The 12,225-nt window shown below is 41.3% G+C and overlaps 1 protein-coding gene across 2 annotated transcripts; it reads left to right on the forward strand.

Annotated features, from left to right (window-relative positions):
• Positions 1–140: 140 nt before the first annotated feature.
• golm2 (golgi membrane protein 2) lies at positions 141–11,871 on the forward strand. Of its 2 annotated transcripts, XM_058628654.1 has the most exons (10): positions 141–1,231; positions 5,728–5,782; positions 5,959–6,061; positions 6,282–6,372; positions 6,568–6,688; positions 6,879–6,962; positions 7,399–7,665; positions 7,837–7,974; positions 9,703–9,870; positions 10,837–11,871. In XM_058628654.1, the coding sequence occupies exons 1-10, from the start codon at positions 905–907 to the stop codon at positions 10,911–10,913; spliced, it is 1,431 nt and encodes a 476-aa protein (XP_058484637.1). In that variant the 5' UTR covers positions 141–904; the 3' UTR covers positions 10,914–11,871. The 2 variants fall into 2 exon arrangements, with proteins under 2 accessions (XP_058484637.1, XP_058484638.1); XM_058628655.1 differs by lacking the exon at positions 9,703–9,870 and having other exon boundaries at positions 143–1,231.
• Positions 11,872–12,225: the final 354 nt, after the last annotated feature.

Below are 12,225 nucleotides of genomic sequence, written 5' to 3' on the forward strand. Positions count from 1 at the left end.
TGTTTCATGTTTTATTCCATTATTTCCTTCGATTATTTCCAACACACATATTGATCTTTAAAGCGTGTATACACAGGAAGTAAGAAAGTCACACATTTATTTTGAAATTGTGTTGCCCTTCCGTACCGGAAATGATGTACCGTTATTTCAATTAGCTTAACAGCGCAGAAACCGTGTTTGGTGTGCATCGGTTTGCAGAGATTATGACAAAAAGATCCGTATTTTGGTGACCTCCAGACTTTTCATACATGTCAGGGTTTACGTCCGTCCTACGCAAGAGGAGACCGCAGTCGTCTGTGTGACAGTAGCTGCTCGTGTTCGTTGCTTGCTAATGGGAAGTGTTTAGCCGGACATTGTCAGGTTAGTGGCAGCTAGCATTAACGTCTGAAATGGTCACTGGTCTCGTTTTTACTTGTATTTTATGGTTAAAATAACTCTCGGCGCCAGGTTAAGGACTCTCGTGCTGTAGCGAGCAACTATCAGGAGATAATTAGCACAAGGCTAGCGCCGTAGAGCTAGCTGTGTGGTTTGTATTTGCGGACTCGTCGGTGCCACGGAGCCGCGCTGCTGTCCACGTCTCATCTCTAGTGCACTTTGTTTAACGTTGCCAGCTGAGCTAGGCCACGTCCCCGCGGGCGGTTTTCATCCACTGACATAGGACGAACTGTCGAGAAGATGCCTCATGTGCGGAAGGAGGAAGGAGAGTAAAGCTCCGGGAGAAATGTGAAGCCTTGAACATTCATGACTCTGTCCGGGTAGTGTGTTTGTATTTCGGAGCGGTTGCCGCATATAAACGGCATGTCACGTAGACGGATGTGTTTTATATGTCTCTGAGCTGTGCACTGGTCGCGGTAACGACACGGAGTAACGCTATAGTTTTTTATTTCGGTTATTTTTTTTGGAAATGATCGGGTTTGGTGCAAACCGACGGGGAGGCCGCCTCCCGTCCTTCGTGCTCATCTTCTTGATGGTGATCGTCGCCATTCTGTCTTTTAACTACTGGACAATGTCCAACAAGCACGGGCGTCTGCTGGACGAGCTGGTGGAGGTGCAGGCGCAGGTGCAGCGCACGGACGCGGCGCGGAGCCGCCTGGAGAAGCGCAACTCGGAGCTGATGGTGCAGGTGGACACGCACAGGAAGCAGATCGACCAGAGGGAAGGAGACTACAGCGTCCTGGAGGGCAAGCTGCAGGCCCGAGAAACGCTCATCAGAAAGTGCACTGACGAGAAGGTACAGCCGCGGTGTCATGGTTGAGCTTGGGTCTTGGGTGTGGTGGAGTAAAGTTTACTGCCACTGCCACAGAGTTTTTAATCATCTGAACTGAAGCTGTGAGAACAAAGCTCAGAGGGCTATAAACTAGAGATGGGTTACAATCATACATCTCAATAATGTTTGGTCCAAATGTCAGAGAAAGTTGAAAAATGTTGATCAGTGTTTACCAAACCGGGACATGATGATGTCCTGTTTTATCCACCAAACAAAATGATTACATTTGAATGATTTCTTTCTTGTATGGAGCAAAGAAACCAGAACATAGTCACATTTGATAAGCTGAAAAATCAGAGAACTTGTTTTGATTCTTTAAAAAAACACTCAGACTCAGGTAAATTGATTATTGAAATAGATGACGATTAATTAAGTGCCTTAAGTGAAACCTCATCATTTATTACACTTTAATTACAAATGTTGAAGTTTCACTTTAACATTTTCACTAATTACTTTGCAACATTTATTTGAAACATTTTTTGTTTATTAATATTAGTTCTTTTGGTTCCTCCCATATCCACAGGTTTCATCTGTATTCATGAACATCTTCTAAAAGCTTGTGAATCATTGCTATAGATTATTGCCATAATCGTAATCTGAAATCATCCCATGCCCAGTTACAACCTTACACTACATGAAGAAATGTGAAAGGAAACTAATCACAGAAAGGAATTAATTAGTTGTAATATAATTATAAAATGTTCTGAAGTGCGGAGAAGAGTTTTAAATAAATAGCACTGATGCTACGACCTAAAGACAGTAGTGATAATCATTCTTTGACTGGTGTGACAGTAGGTCATAATACATTATTTGAATTAAGGGTGGGGGCATGTCTTGAAGCAAATAACAGGGAAACAATGGCACAGCAGCTTGAATTTTCATTTCTCTAAACCAGCCCGGTGAGTTTGCTATTTCATAATGTCTCAAACGCATTATTATATTACACTGGATGTCACGATATAATTGTTTCATGTCCAATACTGATATCACAACCTTGAGTATATGTAATGCTGCTGCTGATTTTGTTGCAAGGCACCATGGTAACATTTTAGGTCATGTGTTTGCTGGTAACTATGACAATGACAATGATTTATCTATGGTTAGCAAGTGGATTAAGATAAATCCAACTTAAAACTCTTGTCACCTGAGTTCTGTTTGCTTGAAGGTTGTATTATTCAAGGAAAACACAGGAAACTTGTGTAGTGAAGTTGTTTCAAGTCCCTTACAGTGTCTTTTCAGGGTGTATTATTTTTGTAATACTCAAAGCATGTTTGCAAGAAAGGTACACCGTTTGCTCCGCAAGGTCGTTCCCACCTTTTCGAAGCCCAGCAGCTGCACCAGCAATTCACCAGTCTATTGTGTGATTGAATTGGTGTGAGTCAAGTAGCCCTGGCAAGCATTTACTCAACAGATGAGTGGGGACGTTTTTCCTACAATTTGCATCCGTTCTGTCTTTTTGACTTGTTTGTGTTTACGTTTGTATGTATGAGTCGGTGCTATAGTGATGCCAGGGCTTTGCCACTCTAGGTAAAGTGGTGTACTTTAGATGTCTCAGGAGTCCTCACGCATCACCAGTGAGAAACGGAACCCAACTTCATGTGCACAAGCAGCTTTAGTGTTCATTTAGAGTCTAAATGAACCCTTTATGAAAAGGTGTGTAATATAATAGGACAGCCCATGGACAAGCGGAAGGGAATTGGGCTTGTATCTTGAGGGTACCGGTTTGAATCCCTTCTCAGTCCAGGGCCGGGGTACCTCTGAGCAATGTACCCAATCCCCATTGCTCATTGTTGACATGCTAAATTAACCCCAGCCACGGGAGGGGCCACATCCAGTGTACTCTTAGTTCTGGTCCCCGAGCTCGTATAAACGGGAGTGTCGTGTCCGGCATAAACATTTCTGTCATATCAAATATTTGGATCATCTGCTGTGGCGAAGCGCTAGAGAGGGAGATGTTGAAAGCGAAACAAACTTGATGTAATAAGTAAGGGCTGGTTCAATTATGTTAATTGATGATTTACAATTATCTGAAATATTTAAAACAAACAACGCCTAAATGATGAGTTAAACCATCCAAACTTGAGCTGAATGGTAATGTAGTCAGGGATTTTGAGCTGACCAAAGAATTATTAGTGTCCTTTGTAGAGCATTCCTGGCGGTTGGAGCATAGAAGGTCAATGGCTGCAGTTTTATGTGGTCCACAACATCCGTGTCACATCGTAGTAATACAAAATGGCAGCTTCCCAACAGGAGCCTTTTAGATCAATGAATACAAATGCCCGTCAACTTTTTCCATTCAGGATGTAATAATGAGCACTATAAGCATTACCAGCGACAACCCCCTGGGCAAAATGATAAAGAGCATCACAAGAGCAGAAGCAGATGTCTATAATTCACATCACCATAATCTGGAACCGATAAAACACAGCCTCTAAAGTCCAGGAAAGTCTTTGACGTAAATACATGATTAGATTGTCTGAATTTCATGTTTGGATTATATATCAGTATGATTATATATCTGTAACATTTAATAATAATGATTATTCTTCTATAGATATCACAATTATTGTCACTTATGTGCATTCATTACACATTTAGAAGGTTGAAATAAATGTTTTATATTTTTCACAACTTGCAGTTAGGTCAGGAGTCAAAACTTATCATTATATATAAATTATGCAAAGAATTCAACCGAGAAGTGAACCTTGTGAAATATTATTCCAACGCCTAGTTGCCTTGTTTACTCTCTGCTTCCAAAGAGTCCAGAACCAAGTACAAGCACTTGATCACTGATAAGGAAATGAAACGATTTCCCATTCTGTTTGAGCCAATTCCCGTAATCAGTGGTGAGCAAAACAGACTTTGTGAAAGTTTGACGTTAGTTTTTGTCTCCGCTTGTAGAAGCCATAAAAATCTAGAGGTTAGTGTCAATATTAAGCAGCGTAAAGTGGACGTGTTGCGCATCATAGTTTCTTATTTGTTATTCCAGCATCCGGTTCCTTGTGTAATGTCATCGACGTGGAGCGGGCGTTCTTTCACTCGCGTCTGTCATCAACCCAACCCTGTTTCAACACAGATGCACTTGTGCCGCTAAACAGCGAGAGGTCTGCATTGCAGAGAAAATAGTGACAGTGGAGTTTCATATACACATAGAGGTGCGCGAGTGAATCATACAGGTTTATAACTCTCCATGCGGACTTTGAACTGTCAGGTTATGTCATTTATGTCGTCAGTTTCATCACGCCCAACGCAGAGGAATGGCATGGATCACTTCACCTGTGTGGCTGTGCATGAAGCTTTAGTCTTTCAAAGTTCAGTGACACAATAAGTCAGTTGGACACCACACCTCGTCCATGTAGCCAGGCAGGTCAGACACGGTCCCTGTGGATGTGAGTAATATGACACCATTCCAAGAAAAGACACGGATGTCCCTCGAATATATCCTCTGTTGGGTTTAGGAGGACGGAGGATTTCTCTGTCGTAGAAAGGCGGGTGAAGTTGTAGACTTGTGGGTCGAGGGAATCACTGACAAAGTTCAGGCTGAATCGTGTGGATGGAGGCGTTACATGAATCACTGCCGTGTTTACAGGACACGCTTTCAAAATGAGAAACGAAAAGATTGTTTACATTCTGTTTCTGTGTGGATATGGCCCTTTAGGCAAGAGTCACTTAAAGATTTTGAAGTATGTCGATCCTATTTTTATTTTGAGGCTGCGTTTTTTTTTTGTTTGTTTTTTTTTTAGAGCATTTTATCTTCATTTCCTGCTCCAGATTTTGTAACGCTAAGCCTCAAATCCCTGGCTTTATTCTCAAATTGCCCCGGCTTACATTATGTATGTACTTAGAACCTGAAGTCTGAGTTACAGCATCAATAAACCAGACAGACCAGTTTTGTTCTAGATAAATCTGATGAAACGAAAGCAGTAGCACGCTTAATACATGTATGTTGATGCTAGTGCTGTTTGGATCCTAAAGAAAGCAAGGGTTTGGATAACGCGTCTGACCTGATGATGAGTAATCAAATTTGGAATTTGTGCTCGCGACGCATCACAACATTAGATAATCGCAAAGAAGCCTTAAAGCCTCAATTATAACTATGTAGTATATTACTGTCATTGTTTTGTCAAAAATAAAGCTAAATTTGTAACTTCACGAAGCAATCATCAGACAAGTTTCACATTATATTACTCTTATTGCTTTAAAGTGTAAAAAAAAACGTGTTACTTGTTTTGACTATAGTCCACAATTGTCAAACTAAACAAATTTTGAGTTGTGTTGCTAAAACTGAAGGCTTCATAGGTTCCATGTAGCATAATGTAAATGAAACCTCACACCGGGCACCGTTGAACTTTGTTACCCTGGAAATCAAACCTGTTCCACCTGCTATTAATAGAACCTGTTGGACCACTTGTGCCCGTCTTCCCCGATTATTAAACCTTGATGTTGTCTCTTTTGTACAGCTGAAGATGCAGGGTGACGTCACAGCTCAAATGACAGAGATCCAGAGGCTGAAAGGTAGGCGCTTGTCCACTTCTGTCCAGCAGAGGGCACTCTGAACCACTTATAAAACTCTAAGTAGGGAGGGAATTGTGCTGATGTAGAGAATCTCGACGAGTTAAATGGCACTGCCTCGAAAAGTCAACCTCATCATAAAATAATATGCGTGCATGTTTGTGTTGTGTTGAAAACAGAGCAGCTGAAGGAGCTGAATCAGGAGATCATGAAACAGGAGGAGCAGCTCAGAGAAGTGAAGAAAAATAGCACCACATTTGAAAAGAAACTGGAATACGAGAGGTATGTTAAACCTTTACAACTTCCTGTTGCGAGACAATATCTGTGTCTCTTCTCGATATGTATGTATCCATAATTATATGTGACATGACAATATTCCCTATCATCAGCCAGGAGAGATTGAATCATAATAATTGCTCATCCTTAATTATTTTGTCTGTTTACATACACTTTTTAGGAGAGAACACAAATGCATATACGTAATGACGTATTTCTCCTGCAGTTTACAGTGTGGACGTCAGATTGCACAACTGAAAGAAGAGTACGAAGAATCAAAAAAGACCCTGGAGGAAGAAGCTTCAAGACTAAAACAGGTTACCATTTTTAGACTCTTGTCAGGATCTCCATGTCGTCTTAATTGTGTCACATCTTTAGTGCGGCGCAGTAATATAAGCTGAACTATCTCTGTGTCTGTTAATGTGGAAGCTCCTCTTTTAAATTCACTGTCTACTTGCCTCCATTTTCTTCCTCTTCTGCTTTCCTCTTCCCCACTATTGATACTTCTGTAGGGTGTATTGGACATCCACAAGGGTGAAGCAGCAGGTAGACATGCGGGTGAAGCACTCGGTGTGGATAAGGGAGGAGAGCGCCACACTGAGGCCAATCTGAATGAAGATACAGTTTTAAAAGGTACAGTGGATGTGACTGATTCAGTCAAGGTCTGGGCATTGATATCATTGATATCACACACCAATTAATTTCCATTGTTTCTAGCCTCTGTTAGTTTCCTGTATGCTACCATAGATGTAATTGATGCATTCCATGTCTGCAAAGATTAGATTAGATGATCTAAATCACGTTCTCCTCTTCTCTCTTTCAGATGAGATGGGTAAGCCTGGCAGTGATGCCGGCATGCCTGGCATTGAAGACAGTGAGGTGGGAAAAATGGATGATATACAGTTTGGTAAGCATTGGCACCAAAACCTATATCAGCTTACCTGGCATTACAATGTGTTTTCTGTGATTGGACTGCGATCAGATAGCGCCTGACCACTTATAATTACAGATGTAAATTTATACATCCTGCACATTCTTGTCAAAGACTTCTTCCTCTGCCTCGAAAAGCAAAGAGGAGTCCGCACAATAACACGACTTCATGTGCGGCGAACATTGTTGTTGGAGGACTGTGATCAGATAGCGATCAGATCTTGATGTGGACACCGGAGACGTGTAAATGCATATGATGAAGCACTATCTGATTGCCATCTGATCACAGAAAATGCATTTTAATGGTATGAAGGTATGAAGTGGGAAACATGATATAGTCTTTTTAAAAAAAAAAAAAGATTGTCACTCCTGAAAAGACTAGACTTTCTGACTGCCGTTCGATTTATTTCCAGCACTGAAGAAACCAGCCATCACTAAGAAGCAAGACGAGGCCCCTGATGCAGGTGTGGGAGCTGGAGTCGGGGCAGCTGATGGCCCTGGAGGCCCGGCTCTGTCTCTGGACGAGCCCAGACTACAGAAGGACACATTTGATGGCCAGGCAGCGGTGGTTGCAGCTCCTAACATCATCAAACAGGCAGACAAGCCCATAGTGTTTGAAGAAGACAACAAGGCGGACATCAAGGCAGACGAGCTGGGAGAGCAGCAAAGACAGATTCAAGGTACAGTGTGCAACACATCTGAAGGACTGTGAATCTGTTATCTACATGTTCATCTACAGTATTCTCTGTCAGGGATAACATCTTTCAGGCTAGGTATAGAATATTTCCAACATTAGATTTAAATCATTAAATGTGCAACCCCACCTTTCTTCTCTCCTTTTAAACTGTCAGCTCCAGATGATGTCAAGTTTGAGGCCGAACGTGCGGGAGTCATTCCTGTGCCCCCCAACCCCGCTCAAGTGCCCAACCCCATCCAGCCTCACCACGCCAAAGACCAGGCCCCAGCAGAGCCAGTTCACCACCGCCAAAGTGAGTCCCTCCACACTCTGAACGTGGTACTACTGTAAATGCCAGGAGAGGCGGTTAATGGATGGGGGAAAGAACACATGCATTAGGAAAAAAAAAGCAGTGCACTCGCAGCAGTTCTTGTTAGCTCTGTGTTAGCTCTGCCTCCTCCTCGTAATCTGTAATGTTTTGTGAACCCGGAACACAAAGGTGTTTTAGCACATTGCTAACTGGTTATACATCCCTTCTGCTACAAACATACTATATTCTGCTCTGAATATAGGTAGGAAACTGTCAGGGACTAGAGTGGGTGCTTATTTGCAGAGGAGACAAATGACATACACCTAGTTCCCAGAAGATCTTTTCCTGCTGCCTGGGTTCTGCTGTGCTGTGTTTTCTCCCTGTTGTCAACTGTTCTGTTCTTTCATCTCTCAAACGCATCCTTCTCACCCTCTGCAACAGGGACTGGTTGCTTTTAAAAAACCAAAAAAAAAAACCTCTCTCTATTCAGAGCACATTGTCATTTTGTTTTTCTTCTCATCATCTGCTTCTCTTTATAGAGATTAATACCCAGCACCCACCAAATTCTCATTTCTGACAGTATCTGGTGCTTACGAAACAAACACAGCCTGCTTCAGTGCACCATGAGTTTTTTCGTTATTGCCTGAAATCAGTTTTTTATGATAGGTCCATTTTTTGAAAACTCCTACCAGGTCATTTGACTCGATATTGATGCTTATTCAACCTTTGTGTACCTGAACAATAGGAATGACTACTGTTTAATGTATACATGGTAAAAGTACTAAGAATCCTAAGACTGATAGTTATATCAGTCAGTATGTTCACCTGACATTAGTAAAAAAAAAACAACAACAAACTGAAACTGGACTTTCAAAATAAAACATGTTCATCCTACTGAAATTAAACTCATTAAAATAATCTTATTGAGCTACCACTGTGTGTATACATTCACTTGGACCCGAGCTGGATAATATCTGATGATAATCGAAGAAGAATAAAATGACTGCGACAAAAACATGGTGAAAACATGGTTAGGGCTTAAATAATTGGATATTGGAACATTCTTGGTTGTTAATAATATTGTTTATTAATTGTTAATGGTGCTTGAGATGCTACCAACTAGCCTCAAGCTAAACCGGAAAACCAGTTGATACTAACAAGCTGAAAGGGGGACGTTACTTACGCCACCTAAAGTAGTAAAGTAGAGGCGGACACACTGCATTCAATAAATCAGTTCCCCACTATATACTTGGACAACTTGAACGGGGTCTGTCGCTGGACTAAACTGTGACATATTCACCACATACAGCAAAAAGACACCAAAAATCCTTCACCAAAAGTCAATCGAATCCCCATTTCTAGTCGTACCAATTAGAGTAAATGAATGATTGGATTTACTGCAGGGCTTTTGTATCACAACTAATCAATCCAATCAAGGATCGATTGGCTTATACAGATGATTAAAGACGACAATAAGCGTTACAAGAGAGGCTCATTTGTTTCCACTTGGCTCACTGCTTCCAAGTCCATGATTGACTTTTCCTTTACTCACTCCAAATCTGCCAACATGTATCTGCTTACCTCATCTACTCTATCTGTCGTCACTCTCTTTACACGATCACTCATCCCTCCATGCATTGAAATGCAATATTTCACCCGTTCCTCCCTGTCTCTCTTCAACTGCCACCGCTTCCCTCCCTTCCTGATGAGGCCCTTCTCTGCCTCCTGCAGGCCGGTTCTTTGATGAGAACGAGTCCCCAGTAGATCCGCAACACGGCTCTAAGCTAGCGGACTACAATGGGGATGATGGGAACGTGGGTGAGTATGAGGCCGACAAGCAGGCTGAGCTGGCCTACAATGAGGAAGAGGATGGTGATGGTGGGGAGGAAGACGTCCAAGGTGAGCCAGGCTGGGGACTGGACTGCCTGTTCAGATGTGTACCCTCCATTCCTCCCTTGCTCCTTCCCTCCACCCCTGTCCTGCTGCCACCCCCTGCATTTGTCCCAACAGTTAGAGCAGCTCACAGTACCATGAGTTTCGTCCTTTTTTTTAAATCTACTGTTAAATCCAGATATTCCAGAGTTATGACAACAAACCTCAGGACTGCTACATATGTGGTTCTGGATGAGTAACTGAATTATGTTGGTAATTTGTTACCACACAGGCACAATAACCAAACCGTAGCTTCCAGTTCTTGACCCAGGAACTTAAGGTTCTGTGAGAGTAATTCAGTTGATATGTTGTATTTTCTCCTGCCTGTTTCTGTTTAGCTGTACCACCTGTCTGTGCCCACCAAACATCTGACCCACATCTAGACCAGGAGCTAAATATAGCTTGCTCTGTTTGTGAATGTGTCTGTGTTCTCCTAGAAATATTGAAATGCATGCCCTTTTTTTTTCCCTCTGTGATTGTTTTCCATCATGAATTTCTTATTACCTATCGGATTAGAATTTTAATATTTGATAAGTGTCTGATGACTCGTCTCTTACAGGAATCCATGTTGTTCTCATTCATGTTAGACATAAAATGTCTTATTTTGTCTTTGTGTCTTAACTGTTCAGTTTGTATAGTCTCCAATTTTAAGCAAGAAAGTAGCTAATGATATTCTAGGCCTAAAGCTGAAAATCAGCTCCATCCAAATCAGAAAACAATGGAAAAACATAAATCCTCATATTTTCTGGCTGTACTATAAATGGCCATTCTGGATGTAAAGCTATTTCCATGATTGGGCTGATGGTAAGGACACCGGTAGTAAATGTAATTAATATGCAGTATCTTCTGTGATAAGACTATGGTTAGTGCCCTGAAGTAGATGGTTAGTCTGTAAATTAGCACTAACATTTGTATTACTTTCTTTTTCCCCAGATGATGATGAACGTGACATGCAGGGAGATCGGGCTGTGGATTACGGGAAAAGACATCAAGCTATTGACATTCTTTGAACTGGAACTCCTCCCGCTGTAACTTCTTAAAAAACATTCAGACCTTCCTCTACAACCAAGGTCTCTGTTGACAAAATAGTTTGAACATCACTATGGGTGCATCCTCTGTGTCATGGGCTGATCAGACATTGCAACTAATAGATTAATTCAGAATAACAGTACATATTATGAAGAAAAACATGACCTTGTGCCGAGCTGCTCTTGGTTCGCCGGCGGTTCAAAGACTCTAGAGATGATTTACTGTACATTGACTGACTTTTTGTTGGATAACTGCCTCACATCATAACAGAGCAGTGTAAATGTGCTCCATTGACTCACATTTGAACTTTTATCGTCAAACCATGTTTTGTTTTTGTTCATTTTCTTTACAGGTTGCTGTTTCTCCATATAAAAACACTCCTCGCCTGAAACATGTATAAACAGACTGATTTGGTATCCTTGCCTTTTTAACATAACTTTGGGACTCTTTTGTGGAAGAACATTTTTCTTTTCTTTTCGCAGGAATGGGAATACATTACAAATGCCAAGGACACTCCTTATGGCCTATTGTTTCTTTTGTTTGTGACAGACACACTCAAGTGCTCCTCATGTCATTTGTTTCTCCTTAATGATGCCATTGCATGCATTTAAAATGTTTCATTAATAATCAAATTCAGCAAAAATACTGATCCATAAGCAATACTTAGAACAATGTTAGTATCCGCCACAGTGCGTACAGATTGACTGAGCACATGTGGAACTAACGTACTGTACACTTGCTTCCACTAATGAAGTCTCTTGTACATAATGTAGTTGAACTGTTACCATTTGTACTGAGGAAACCCCAGTTCTTCACCTTTTTAGGGAAATCTGTGAACATGAAATCAGTTCTGTTTGTGTAGCCAGGTTAATTGATTTCTCACAGACGGGCAGATTGAATGTAATTTAATTTTATTAAAGGTGATGCTTCATGTCATTATTCAGTTGTGATAATGCTTTAGTTGATGTCAAAAATGATGGTTATGGTCAAATGACTGCTTTTCACTGTACCAGGCCTGCTTCTTTCTAATTGCAAAGACTGTCGAGGGTGCTATAAGTTTATGATTGTAACTGTGATTTAATTTTTATTTGTAAGCTAAAGACCAGAGCTGACCCAATGCACAAGCAAACTCAGCAGCTGCTAAGGGCCTCTATTACCACAAAAGACCCATTTTCACCAGGTGGTGCAATTTAGGTCAGCTTAGCGTTTATTTGCTTTTGATTGTCAAAAGCTGCGAAGGATGCCATAATAACCAATCTATACTGTTCAACTTTTTGGACACTCTAATGTTCG

The sequence above is a fragment of the Solea solea genome, chromosome 5, assembly GCF_958295425.1.
Source record: "Solea solea chromosome 5, fSolSol10.1, whole genome shotgun sequence".
In the NCBI taxonomy this organism is placed as follows: Eukaryota; Metazoa; Chordata; class Actinopteri; order Pleuronectiformes; family Soleidae; genus Solea; species Solea solea.

What these genes read in the sequence shown, in the direction of transcription:
- golm2 (XM_058628654.1), top strand. Translation starts at nt 905, where the DNA reads ATGATCGGGTTTGGTGCAAACCGACGGGGAGGCCGCCTCCCGTCCTTC. An exon ending in GAAAGTGCACTGACGAGAAG is followed by an intron (nt 1,232 to 5,727) that starts GTACAGCCGCGG and finishes TCTTTTGTACAG; the next exon opens with CTGAAGATGCAGGGTGACGT. An exon ending in GCAGCAAAGACAGATTCAAG is followed by an intron (nt 7,666 to 7,836) that starts GTACAGTGTGCA and finishes TTAAACTGTCAG; the next exon opens with CTCCAGATGATGTCAAGTTT.